At 43.4% G+C, this 12500-nt stretch overlaps 1 protein-coding gene across 1 annotated transcript; it reads left to right on the top strand.

Moving 5' to 3' along the window:
* Positions 1 to 7430: 7430 nt before the first annotated feature.
* LOC137652683 (uncharacterized) lies at positions 7431 to 8036 on the top strand. The gene has a single exon (XM_068386086.1). The coding sequence runs from the start codon at positions 7431 to 7433 to the stop codon at positions 8034 to 8036; it is 606 nt and encodes a 201-aa protein (XP_068242187.1).
* Positions 8037 to 12500: the final 4464 nt, after the last annotated feature.

Here is a 12500-nt window from a genome sequence, read left to right as displayed (position 1 = left end):
TGGAAGGTTCCTTTAAGTAGCTTCCTAGGGTATATTTGACTACAGAGATATTTCCAGATAATTTACCTTAAGGTCTCCAGAATTCTAACTCCTGGCGCGAATATCCTTAAAGTTTCCTTTAAGGATATCGCATAATATCAAGAGATGTATATCTTGATACGACACATAGCAATCTTCAGCCCGAATAGCGTTTTCGCTGCGAGGGGAAAAGTGGCAAAAATAGAAGGGGAGCTATTATCAAGGTACCCCTCCTCCGTTACTATTTGAGTATCTAGGTGGCGCCATCGTTGCCACCATGTTTATTCTTTTATCTGTAGCGATCTCGCTCGGTGATTTTCCCGGTTGCTCTCTCGTTACTTTGGATTATTTTGGATTTATCATGCAATCTCCAGCCTCTTCTGCCTCTGGAAAGTTGAGTATTTGATCTTTACATTGTATAAATTTTAGCTCTTGCCTCACAGTGAAATTAAGTCAAATCAAGTTAAACTTTGTGGAAGAGCTGTTGCCTGAACCGGAGGCGTCATGGGCGCTGTCGTTCATAACGCATGAGTTATTTAGTTAGGCAGAACGACTTTCCCAGTATTAATAGCATAAATAAAGATAGCTATTTAGTCTTCATTGTAGGAGTTAATTATATTATGCCGATAGTATTCGTAATAGTTTCCGCGATTTAGGTAACCGAACCTTGCTTACGCTAGGTTTTCTAGCCTAGGCATTTCAGTTTACTTTCATGCATGATATAATAGACATTCCTAATGTTACTAAAACTAAATGAAGCTATTTAGGCAATTTATACATGTGAGATATATTGATTGCATATAAAATTTCCTCTTCTAAGATAGGGTACGAGAGAGTTTCGGTGATTTAGGTAGTCGATTCTTGCTGCCACTGGGCTACTAGCCTAGTGGCTTTAGTATACTTTCATACATGTTCCCCGGTTACCCTCGTACATCGTTTTATCAATACATGAGGAGATAGATATCTCCTAGAATTATTATATAAAGCGATACTCGTCTCCAGTGGAGATTTAAGGGTAATCCCTCCTTACCTATGAGTGTAGCCTTAGGCTACAACCCTAGTTGGTTGTGCCTCGAGATGTCCTTCAGGTAGGACTAACCTAGGGTTTTCTGTCCCTTCCTTTAGCCGCAGATGGTAGGTTTTGGGTTTCGGTCAGAACCTCAGAGTAGATAGTCTTGTGCCGGCAGCTGGCCAGCAGGGTGAATAGTCATTCCCCTGTCAGATTACGCTGCCGGCATAGGAGGCTAGACCTCCCTAGACCGCACTTGAAGGGGTTATATGATATTGCCACCTTCTCCCTGCGGTCTAGTAAACTAGTTCTGTGCTTGCAGACCCTAGGCTGAAGAATAGATATTCTTCTGCTGCCTAGGATGGCGCCGGCACTGGAACTCTGTTTCTCTCTTGTTTAGGGGTGGCGACAAGATTGCTGCCAGCCCCTTAACTGTATTGGCAGACCCTAGGCTGGAGAATAGATATTCTCCTACCGCCTAGGATGGCGCCGATACTGAAACAGAGTTTCTTTAGGGTGTGGTAAGACCTGCAACCCTGCCGGCTCCTTCCACACCTCATACAGGACCCTTTTCCCTCCCCCCTCTGTCCTTTAGTGATGGCCTAGCCATCGCAACCCTTTGGCCGTCGTCCTACAATCTCACCGCTTGCCGGCAGGTTGTAGGGCCGGCTCGGGCTTCTGCTTGTAGTGGCCTAGTCACTCAGCTTTCCCTTATGGAAGCAAGGCTCCAGGAGAGCTGTGTCGTCTGGGCCGGCTGCCGGAAGAGGATCCCTTTACTGTAGTGTGTTCTTCAGTCCTCTCTTGGACTGCCATTCACAAACCTGTGTCCGGCAGAGACCGGTAATCGTTGTGGATGGAAGGAAGCCTGAACAATACATTCTCCCCTTCCATTTGAACCCTCATTCTGGAGGAAGGCAGTAAGACAGAGCTCTTACATCATCCTTCACTCCTTGCTTTCACTCTCTCTATCGGCTAGTGCCGCCGGGTACTAACCTAACTGGCAGGTGCCGGCCACTACCCTGACCGGCAAGACGCCAGCTGGACTAGTGCGCCGACAGCCGGCGATCTGCCAGCGGCCGGTTATCTGCCAGCGGCCGGCAATCTGCCGGAAACCGGCGGGCGGGCGGCCGGCAATCCGCCGGCAACCGGCGGGCTGCCGACCACCATCCCAGCCGGCGCATTGCCCCAGGTGCTAGCCTTGCCGGCAACATGCCGGCCAGAACTACAGTATATGACTATACAGTAGCCAGTATATTTGCAGTATAGATCATACTGCAAACAGGAAACTATAATATAAAGTATACAGTAGTTAAATTTCCCACATACTCTGTGTGTCCCTGCACAGTCTATTGTTGAGACCATACTATAAAAGGAAAGGAAATTTCTTTTTATACACTGATAGATGATCAGTTACAAATGACCCTCATTATTAAACATTTGGGAAGTCAGTGTTAAGTTACACTTATCTATGCTTACAGGGTAGAACTCTTCCAATGAGCCTCCTAAATAGGATAACCCTAGGCTTTAATTTTGCGGGAGGTCACAGCAATTGACTGAACAGGAAACACATGTATGTGTCTTTCCTAATTCATTTCTAGCTTACCTATCCTAAGCTATATGCAATAAAATGCAAAAATATTAATAATATTTATATAGTTTATCAAGTGAGATAAACTACCATATACTCATTTCGTTTTCCTCTCTTAACAGGAGGACCACCCTAAGTGCTGCCGAGTCTTCTGCAACGTTAGGAGCAAGGACTTCTGCGGCCACGAGGAGTGCAGGGTGCACTCCCTCTGTTCCATCACCAAGGGAACTCTCAAGTATTGGGACCCCCAGGTATGTAATGCATGCAAAGCCTTGGTTACTGAGGCCTTTGATGACCCCAAGACAACGGAGTCAAGGGATGCAGCACGGAGTAAGCTGCGTAGATGGGTCCGCGGCTTCCAGAAGAGCACCACAGGGCCTTACCTTCTGAATGAGCGGATGTGGGCCTATCTGTTCCCTAAGGCATCTGCGGATGCTGTCATACCACAGCCTCACCCTGAGATCCCTTGCGTCCAGATTTCCATAGATATGGATGTCTCGGATGCGATGAAGGACATCCATCTAGATGAGGGGATGTCAGAGGTGTAGGAAGACACCGAGAAGGACCTTCTTGCGGAAGGTCAGGAAGAGGAGCCTACACCTTGGCTCCTGAAACTGAAGAGGATGAAGTCGAATCGGTGTCCGTTTCGTCGGTTCCAGCCCCAGAACCAGTGCCCTCTACGTCCTCTGCTCCTCCATCTGATGAAATGGGGAAGACCCTGTCTACCCTCATGTCAATGATGGAGATATTTCAGAAGCAGAGTGAAGAAAGGAGATACATCGAGGAAGGAGATACATCAACTCGCAGCGTCCTGCGGGTCTCACAAGAGACTCAACGTGAAGGATCTTCCTTCATGTTCTCATGTAAACCCATGGAGGCATGCAGAGTACATGCCGATCACAAACAGGAAGATATTCATTTCAGAGAAGCTGGGAGCCATCCTCATTGAAGATGTTGACTTTTGGCCCAGCTTTGAGTCTTATCCAGACTGCTTCGTCCGTCTGAAGGCGGAACCTGTGTCTAAAGAGGAGACAGAGCCGAAAGAGGTCATAGTTCTTGACCATGGAAAAGCTCAGGATTTAATGGATAGCAGTATGAAAGACAGGGGCTTCACTAACTCTAAAGTGCCACCCCTGAGTAAGAAACACCCTTCCTTTCTTGCTCCACCTACACTGGCCTTTCCCTTTGCAGAAAAAGGGTTCAAGGCAGTGATGAAGGCAGTAGAAACTAGGAAGCCTTGTCCTACACTTGAGTGTAGACCCTTATCCCTAGCTCTGCCTACAGACCACAAGGACTGGATGGAAATACACCTTACCTTCTCAGTCGGGAACTTGGAGGCGGATATTGCTGGACGCCAGTTGAGTGAAAACCTCCCGAAGTTGTCTGATTTTCTCTTGCGCAGAAAGCAAGAGACAAAGGAAAGGCTTGCTGCATCTCTGTCCCTCCAGACTACCTTGGAGGCAATGGCAAGCGACCATAGAACTCCAGATATGTTAATGGTCGTGGCCAAGTTACACTTGGCAACACTGGTCAAGGACCTATATGGCTTCGTTAGGGCAAGAAGGGCATGTAGGGAGTTCGTGTTTGCTTCGGCTGCGGTGAAGCATGAACCCAGGAAGTTGATATCTTCCAATATCTGGGGAAATGACCTCTTCCCGAGTGAAGTGGTCAAGGAAATAGTTGACAAGGCTGCCACGGAGAACAGGAATCTTCTCCAAAAGTGGGGTATGTCGTCTAAGAGGAAGTCTTCCCCGGATGGGGGTCCCCAACCGAAAAGGAAGACAAAGAGGCCAAGGTTGCCCTCTCGCCCCGCCAGACAACAACAACTTCCGATGACCGCGGTGCTCCAGATGGTGGCACAACCCCAACTCACCTACCAGATGGCACCCCAGCAGATGGTGACCCAGTCACCAGCCTTTACTCCCGCCTATGAGAGGCAGACCATTACCTTTCGCCCTAAAGGGAGAGGGTCAAATAGAGGTTCCTCTTGACGCCCCTCAAGAGGAAGAGGGGGTAGGGGAGGGTGCGGTCAAGGAGGCAAGTCCTCCGGTCAACCGAAGCAATGAGATGCTTCTAGTAGGGGGAAGACTCCAGTCATTTCGGGATCGCTGGACCTTCGATCCCTGGGCCCATAGCCTGATCAAGAATGGACTAGGTTGGAGCTGGAAGACAGCTCCACCATCATTTCCTCAATTATTCCAACACTCCATCTCCGTCCAGGAAGAATATACCCGAGAACTCTTGAGCAAACGGGTGATAAGGAGGGCAAAGTCCATCAAATTCCAAGGAAGGCTATTTTGTGTTCCCAAGAAGGTCCCAGACAAACTCAGTCATTCTGGACTTGTCGCCACTCAACAAGTTCATAGAAAACTGCAAGTTCAGGATGCTGACCCTTCAACACATAAGGACCCGGTTGCCAAAACGGGCGTACACAGTCACCATAGACATGGCAGATGCCTATTGGCATATTCCAATTAATCGCCAACTCTCCTCCTTCCTAGGATTCAGGCTACAGAAGAAGAAATACGTCTTCAGAGCCATGCCCTTTGGACTAAACATAGCCCTAAGGATCTATACAAAGCTTGCAGATGCAGTCGTTCAACAACTACACCTAGAAGGTGTCCAGGTGGTAGCCTACCTAGACGATTGGCTGGTGTGGGCAGCATCCGAGACAGAATGCATGCAAGCATCCAAGAAAGTGATCCAGTTCCTGGAACATCTGGGATTCAAGATCAACGTCAAAAAGTCTCGACTATCTCCAGCTAAGGAGTTTCAATGGCTTGGAATACATTGGAACTTACAGTCACACCGTCTCTCCATTCCACCAAAGAGGAGGAGAGAGATAGCGAGATCTGTCAAAAGACTACTGAAATCCAACAGGACATCAAGACGCCAACAGGAGAGAGTGCTGGGCTCCCTTCAGTTTGCATCAGTGACAGACCCAGTGCTAAGAGCACAGTTACAGGATGCATCAGGAGTCTGAAGAAGATACGCATCAAACACTCGAAGAGATCTAAGAAGACCGATACTGACTCGACTACGATCACTTCTCAAGCCATGGTTGAAGCCCAAGAACCTGAAGAGGTCGGTGCCTCTGCAACCACCTCTACCTTCAGTCATCATCCACACGGACGCATCAAAGGAAGGATGAGGAAGTCACTCTCACCAACGGACGCATCAAAGGAAGGATGGGGAAGTCACTCTCACCAACGGAAAGTCCAAGGGACTTGGTCATCTCTATTCAAGACCTTCCACATCAACATTTTGGAAGCCATGGCAGTCTTTCTCACGCTGAAGAAATTGTCCCCTCACCATTCAGTCCACATAAGACTGATTCTGGACAGCGAGGTGATAGTGAGATATTTTAATCGTCAAGGTTCGTGATCACCCCAAATCAACCAAGTGATGTTAGCCATCTTCCGCTTGGCTGAAAAGAAGAGATGGCACTTATCAGCAGTTCACCTTCAAGGGTTACGCAATGTGACGGCGGACGCTCTATCCAGGCTCACGCCGATAGAGTCAGAATGGTCCCTAGACGCAGGATTATTCTCCTTCATCTTCGACCTCTTCGCGACGAGCGACAACAAGAAGCTACCTCGTTATGTGGCCCCATACGAGGACCCTCTAGCTGAAGCGGTAGACGCTATGTCCCTCGACTGGAACAGATGGACCGGGGTTTACCTGTTCCCTCCAACCAACCTTCTGTTGAAGGTCCTCAACAAGCTGAGATCCTTTCAGGGAACAACAGCCCTAGTTACTCCCAAGTGACCGACGAGCAACGAAATGGGACAACTCATCGCCGCCACCTCATCACCAGCCAACTCATCTCCTGTCCAACTTATCCCCGGCCCAACTTATCCCCAGCCAAACTTATCTCCGGCCCAACTTATACCCGGCCCAACTCATCACCGGTCCAACACACACACACACACACACACACACACACACACACTGCAAGGCAGTGTAAATAAAAACGAAACAACAGTTACTCAATTACCAATCCTACTATTTGTAAACAAAAATACCGAACTATGAAATCAAAGTTTGTCAACAAAAACGTTAGTAATTTTTAACCTTTCAACGCATGACGACAATTACTCAATTACCAATTACAAACAAAAGTACCCAAGTATGAAATCAGATGTTTGTCAACAAAAACGTTAGTAATTATTAACCTTTCGATATATCACTTTCAGTTTTACATTCTTTCAGTAAACCCATTACAATGGAGACAATTTTAAGTCAAGAGAGGCAAAGCGAAATTTTCTCATGATGGCTATTTGTTCATTTTCGACAAATTCAGCAAAACAGACAGCAATTTGATGTTCTGGAAATGTGATCAGCTCGGCAGGTGTAAAGCGAGAATACACACAAGATTTGGAAACGTAGTTAAAGTCTTGAATACTTACACCCATGAGTCTTCACCGATAAAAGTAGAAGTAGAAAGGACAACTACAAAAATTAAAACCAGAGCTGAAGAGACGATGGAAAACCCAAGTGTGGTGATTAATGAAGTTTTATGTAATGTTCCCCAAGCGGTGCAAGGATCACTCCCGAATTCTTCGGCTCTAAAGAAAACTATTCATCGGAAACGGAATCAGATTAGTGTGTCTCTGCCAAATCCAGTTGACCTAAATCATTTAGCAATCCCTGATGAATATTTGACCTACGAAACAGAGCCAAACCAGAAGGAAGATTCTTATTTTGCTATTTGGAAGGAGAAGTTGGTTGCAACATTTGGTATCAGCAGAAGTTTGGTATGTAGACGGAACGTTTAAGATTGCTCCCACGCTATTTTCTGAGGTGTCTATTGTAATGGCTCAAAAAATCAGAGGTGTCATTCCAGTGCTTTATGCTCTATTACCTAACAAACGGAAAGTTACATATTCAAGGCTATTTAAAATGATAAAAGAATGTCAACCAACAGTAAACCCGAAATCTGTTGAATGTGATTTTGAAATTGCAGCATTTTTGGCAATCAAGGAAAATTTTCCACAAGTCGAACTAAAAGGGTGCTTCTTTCACCTTAGCCAAAACATGCAAAAACACATTGCGGCTTTGGGTCTAAGTTCTCGCTATAATAACAATAGCCAGTTTTCTTTACAAGTAAAGATAATACTGGCGCTTGCATTTGTACCTGTCAATCATATTGATTCATATATTGATGTCTTAGCTGATGAATTATCCCCAGAGCATGTGCCAATCTTGAACTGGCTTGAAGACAATTATATAGGTCGGTTAAACAGACGTGGAAATAGCAGACGTGCACCACTCTTTCCATTGGAAATGTGGAATTTGTATTTTCGAACTTTGAATCATGAAGATAAAACTAACAAGCATGCAGAAGGAGCTAAACAGAAGATTACAAATGGAATTAGGAATGGAACATCCTACACTCTGGAAATTCATAAATGCATTTAAAAAAGTTCAGAAAGGTAGAGATTTTTATTTGGAATCACTTATAGCAGGCAGTTCACCACCCGCCAAATTAAAAAAGTACAGGGATACTGATTCCCGCATTCTTAGAATTGTCCAAAATTTCAATGAAAGGACTCCCATTGAATATTTAAGAGGCATTTCTCATAACATAAAATAAATTTTTTTTCTTCTATATTTTCATGGATTTTTTAGCTTTAGTTAGATGGTGTTAATTTATTTTTAGTGTCATGAAAGAGTCATACTTGATTCTAAATAAAGTAGTTTTTAATATTTACTGAATTTCATTAATCACTGCCGGGAATGAGTTGGGCCAGGAATGAGTTGGGCCGGGGATGAGTAGGCGGTGATGAGTTGGCGGTGATGAGATGTACCCCATTCACGAGCAATTGGTTCCCTCTAGTATTGGAATTGCAGCAGAGGATGGTCCCTCTGCCGGACCCAGTTCTGACTCAACAAGTACAGAAGTCGACTGTCATCGCTTCATCACAGAAAACCCAAAACCATCATCTCATGATTTTCTCTCCTTAGCAGTTAAGAAAAGGTTTGGGATCTCGAAAGACAGTATAGACTTCTTAGAAGAATATAAGTCTAAATCTACCAGAAGGCAATATGAGTCGTCTTGGAATAAGTGGGTTGCTTTTGTCAAGGCAAGAAGACCAAAAGAGATCAACAGATTTCTGTTTATCCTTCTTTATTCACCTTCATGGACATGGTTTAGCAGCCAACATGATAACGTGTAAATCTGCCTTGACTAGACCTTTCCTTTACGTCTTCCAAGTAGACTTATCCAATGAACGCCTAAGGCCTGTGCTAGACTTAGGCCTGCAGCACATCCGAAGCCCATCCCATGGTCCTTGGATAATGTCCTACACTTTGCCTCAACATTGAACAATGAGGACTGCTCTCTGAAAGATCTGACTCAAAAAGTTAAATTCTTGTTTGCTCTAGCCTCGGGGCCCAGAGTTAGTGAAATAGTAGCCCTTTCTCGGGATGAGGGCCATATTCAGTTCACAGAAGCGGGAGAACTGAATCTTTCCTGACCCAACGTTTCTCGCCAAGAACGAGCTACCTACCAAAAGGTGGGGCCCCTGGAGATTCTGACCAATGAAGGAAGATGTCTCGCAGTCCATAGTGTGTCTAAAGGTCTATCTTCGTAGAACTTCAGACTTCAGGGGAGGACAGCTCTTTAAAGGAGAAACATCGGGCTCAAATTTATCCCTAAAACAACTAAGGGCGAAGATCACCTACTTCATTCGCAGTGTGGATCCTGACAGTACACCCGCAGGTCATGATCCTAGGAAAATTGCTTCGTCATTGAACTTCTTCCAATACATGATTTCGAGCGTCTTCGCTCGTACATTGGATGGAAGTCATCCAGAGTGTTTTTTAAACACTTCACGAAGCAAGTGCAAGAGTTGAAAAGGTATGTGGTGGCGGCAGGTAGTGTGCTAAAACCTGTCGCTTAGCACTGCGAGGAACAGTGAATTGATTGGGACTGCTATGTATAGGGTGTACGTGTTGACACTTTACAGTGCAACACGTAAAGTGAAGTGTCACCAGGGTGACACTATGGACTGTTCCAGTTACTAAAGGTGAAGAAACAGATTTAACACTTGTGCCATGTGTATTTTACACAGTGTGAAAAGACAGTCATTCACAGAAATGCATATTAGAAAATTTATTAAATTTTCAGTTTAGTGGCATTTATTATCGTTTCCTTTCAGATGAAACAAGTATTTCTGGTCATGTCTGCATTTTTATGTTTCTCTGTTTCCGCTAACATTTTTAGTGTTACTATATAATGTATGTCTAATTACTATTTATTGATTACCAATAAATAATTGATTGGTATTTGCGTCTTATTTCGCCCCAAATTTAAATAAATAAAGATATGTCTGAGCATTATTTATTTATTCCTATACAATATGCATATTGACATGAGAGCAAGTGAGATAACTTTGTTCTTACATGAAAACAAACCTTTTCTGCCTATGCATACTTTGTTCCTACACAGATATAAACTTGTCTGTTGTTGCATACAGTTAAGCCTGTATGCCTTGGATGCTATGGTGGCTTATGTAAACCTTTGTTCGTATTGGGAATACAAACTTCAACTGGTTTTGTATACAGTGAGACCTGTATGCTTTTGTTGCTAGGTTTGTTCATATGGGATATGCAAACCTCAAGACTTTTCCTGAATCTGGTATGACTCTTCCCTGCAGGGGGCAGGAAGCACTAACATAGTTCATGATTAGAAGTAATGACGTATAACGGTAACGTCATATGTCTCTAAGGTATGAGCGACCAAGGAAATATTGTCTTGAGGTTAAGGCACATTTGGAAATCCACAGATACATTAATGCTTTGGTAACCTTCCATCAGGACGACATGGCCTGAGCCCAAAAAATGGATTTTGAGCGAAGTGAAAAATCTATTTTTGGGTGAGATAGCCATGTCGTCCTGATGGACCCGCCCTCCTTTCTATGAAAAGGCCTTGGCAGGATCCCTCCCGAAACTACTGTATCTTTAGCACCTTGCTACGCTACAAGGAATAAACATGGCGGCGACGATGGCGCCATCTAGATACTCAAATAGTAACGGAGGAAGGGTACCTTGATAACGGCTCCCCTTCTATTTTTGCCACTTTCCCCCTCGAAGTGAAAACGCTATTCGGGGTGAAGATTGCTATGTGTTGTATCAAGATATACGTCCCCTGATATTATGCGATATCTTTAAAGGAAACTTTAAGAATATTCGTGCCAGGAGTTAGAATTCTGGAGACCTTAAGGTAAATTCTCTGGGAATATCACTGTAGTCAAATATTCCCTAGGAAGCTACTTAAAGGAACCTTCCATAAGGACGACATAGCTATATCACCCAAAAATAGATTTTTCGCTTCGCTCAAAATCCGTTTATTAGAATACAATAGTAGTATAAAATGTAAATAAACTATCACTCCGATCATATGTAATATGGACAGTCTCTAGGGCATTGTCCTGCTAGGGCATTGTCACAATCCCTTACCTTTGCCATTCACGAGTTGTCTTTAAACTGGGTTGGAGGCATCTGGGGGTCCATTTCTCAAATAAACAAATCAACTAAGTCTATTTGTCACTTCACATCAAAGTCTGTTTAGTGATGTTCACTACTTTAAGCCGGAAAGTTATGAACCATTTTGTGTTGTTAGTGGGGCCTTTCATCAGCTGATTAAGAAGACAGAATTACGTAACAAGGAGGCTTTTAACATTCGGTTTCATACGAGCAGTCGAACATTAAATTGGTGTTCATAAACAACTAAAGGGGCACCTTTGCTCCGCCAAACCGTTTTATGCAGCTCTTAGCTCCACTGCGCATTTGTACTTTCATGTATTTTCTTCAAAATATAATGGATTTGTCCTTGGGCCATACCCTTTTGTCCACCAGTTTTCGTTGAAATTGTTTCAGTAGTTTGTGCGTAATGATGTTAAACAAAAAGTAAATTAACAAAATATTTGCCATTTACTTTAGATTGCAATTATTTTCAAATTACTGTTGAGTACTTGTACTTCGAATCTTCGATGTACTTTATCCAAAATGTTACAGAGTCATCCTTTTGTCGTACCCTTGATTACTACCAAGATTGGTCAAAATTGGGGCCTTAGTTTTTGTGTAAATCTTCTCCCAAAACAAAACGACGTCAGGGGTGAATACATACACTTCGCGAAGATTTAGGCAAAGGCTATAATTGAATTTGCGACAGCGTGTATAAAAACCGCGCGGTGTAAGATGCGGCAGACGCCTTGTCTGAACAAGACTTTAGTGGAAGGGGAGTATTCTAGTTAAGCTTGAAATACTTTTTAGAGAAAAAAAGCTAATATAGGATGGGCATACCGGCCGGATACCAAAGGTTACTTGGTTACGAACATCTTTTCCCATGGGAATACGTGACAAGCATTCTCTCAGTTTTCGAGGAGTGTCCTTCACAAGGGCATAAGTTGCCTTCACAGAGGCACAACATTCCATTGTCATTAATGCAGCTTACTTTTGTTTATCCTTCAAAAGCGACGAACAAGAATCCGTGTAATAGATGAAGAAATGGCAACATACAAGAAACGAGTTTTGGCATTCCCTTTCCTCATTGGGTTATTTTTCCTTGTTGGAATCCTTGGGTTTATAGCATCCTGCAATTCCAATAAGAGCTGTAGCTTAGCTATTCATAATAATAATGATAATAACAATAATAATAACAACAATAATAATAATAATAATAATAATAATAATAATAATAATAATAATAATAATAATGGCTAAAATAAGGGTATAGACTTCAAACAGTCTATAGATAGGCCAACAGATAGGACTGTAAACAAAATACATAATTGATATATATATATATATATATATATATATATATATATATATATATATATATCTGTGTATATATATGTGTATATATATACACATACA

This window comes from Palaemon carinicauda, chromosome 14 (genome assembly GCF_036898095.1).
Source record: "Palaemon carinicauda isolate YSFRI2023 chromosome 14, ASM3689809v2, whole genome shotgun sequence".
NCBI lineage: Eukaryota > Metazoa > Arthropoda > Malacostraca > Decapoda > Palaemonidae > Palaemon > Palaemon carinicauda.
This window is presented reverse-complemented; position numbering and strand designations above follow the sequence as displayed.

What these genes read in the sequence shown, in the direction of transcription:
- LOC137652683 (XM_068386086.1), top strand. Translation starts at nt 7,431, where the DNA reads ATGGCTCAAAAAATCAGAGGTGTCATTCCAGTGCTTTATGCTCTATTA.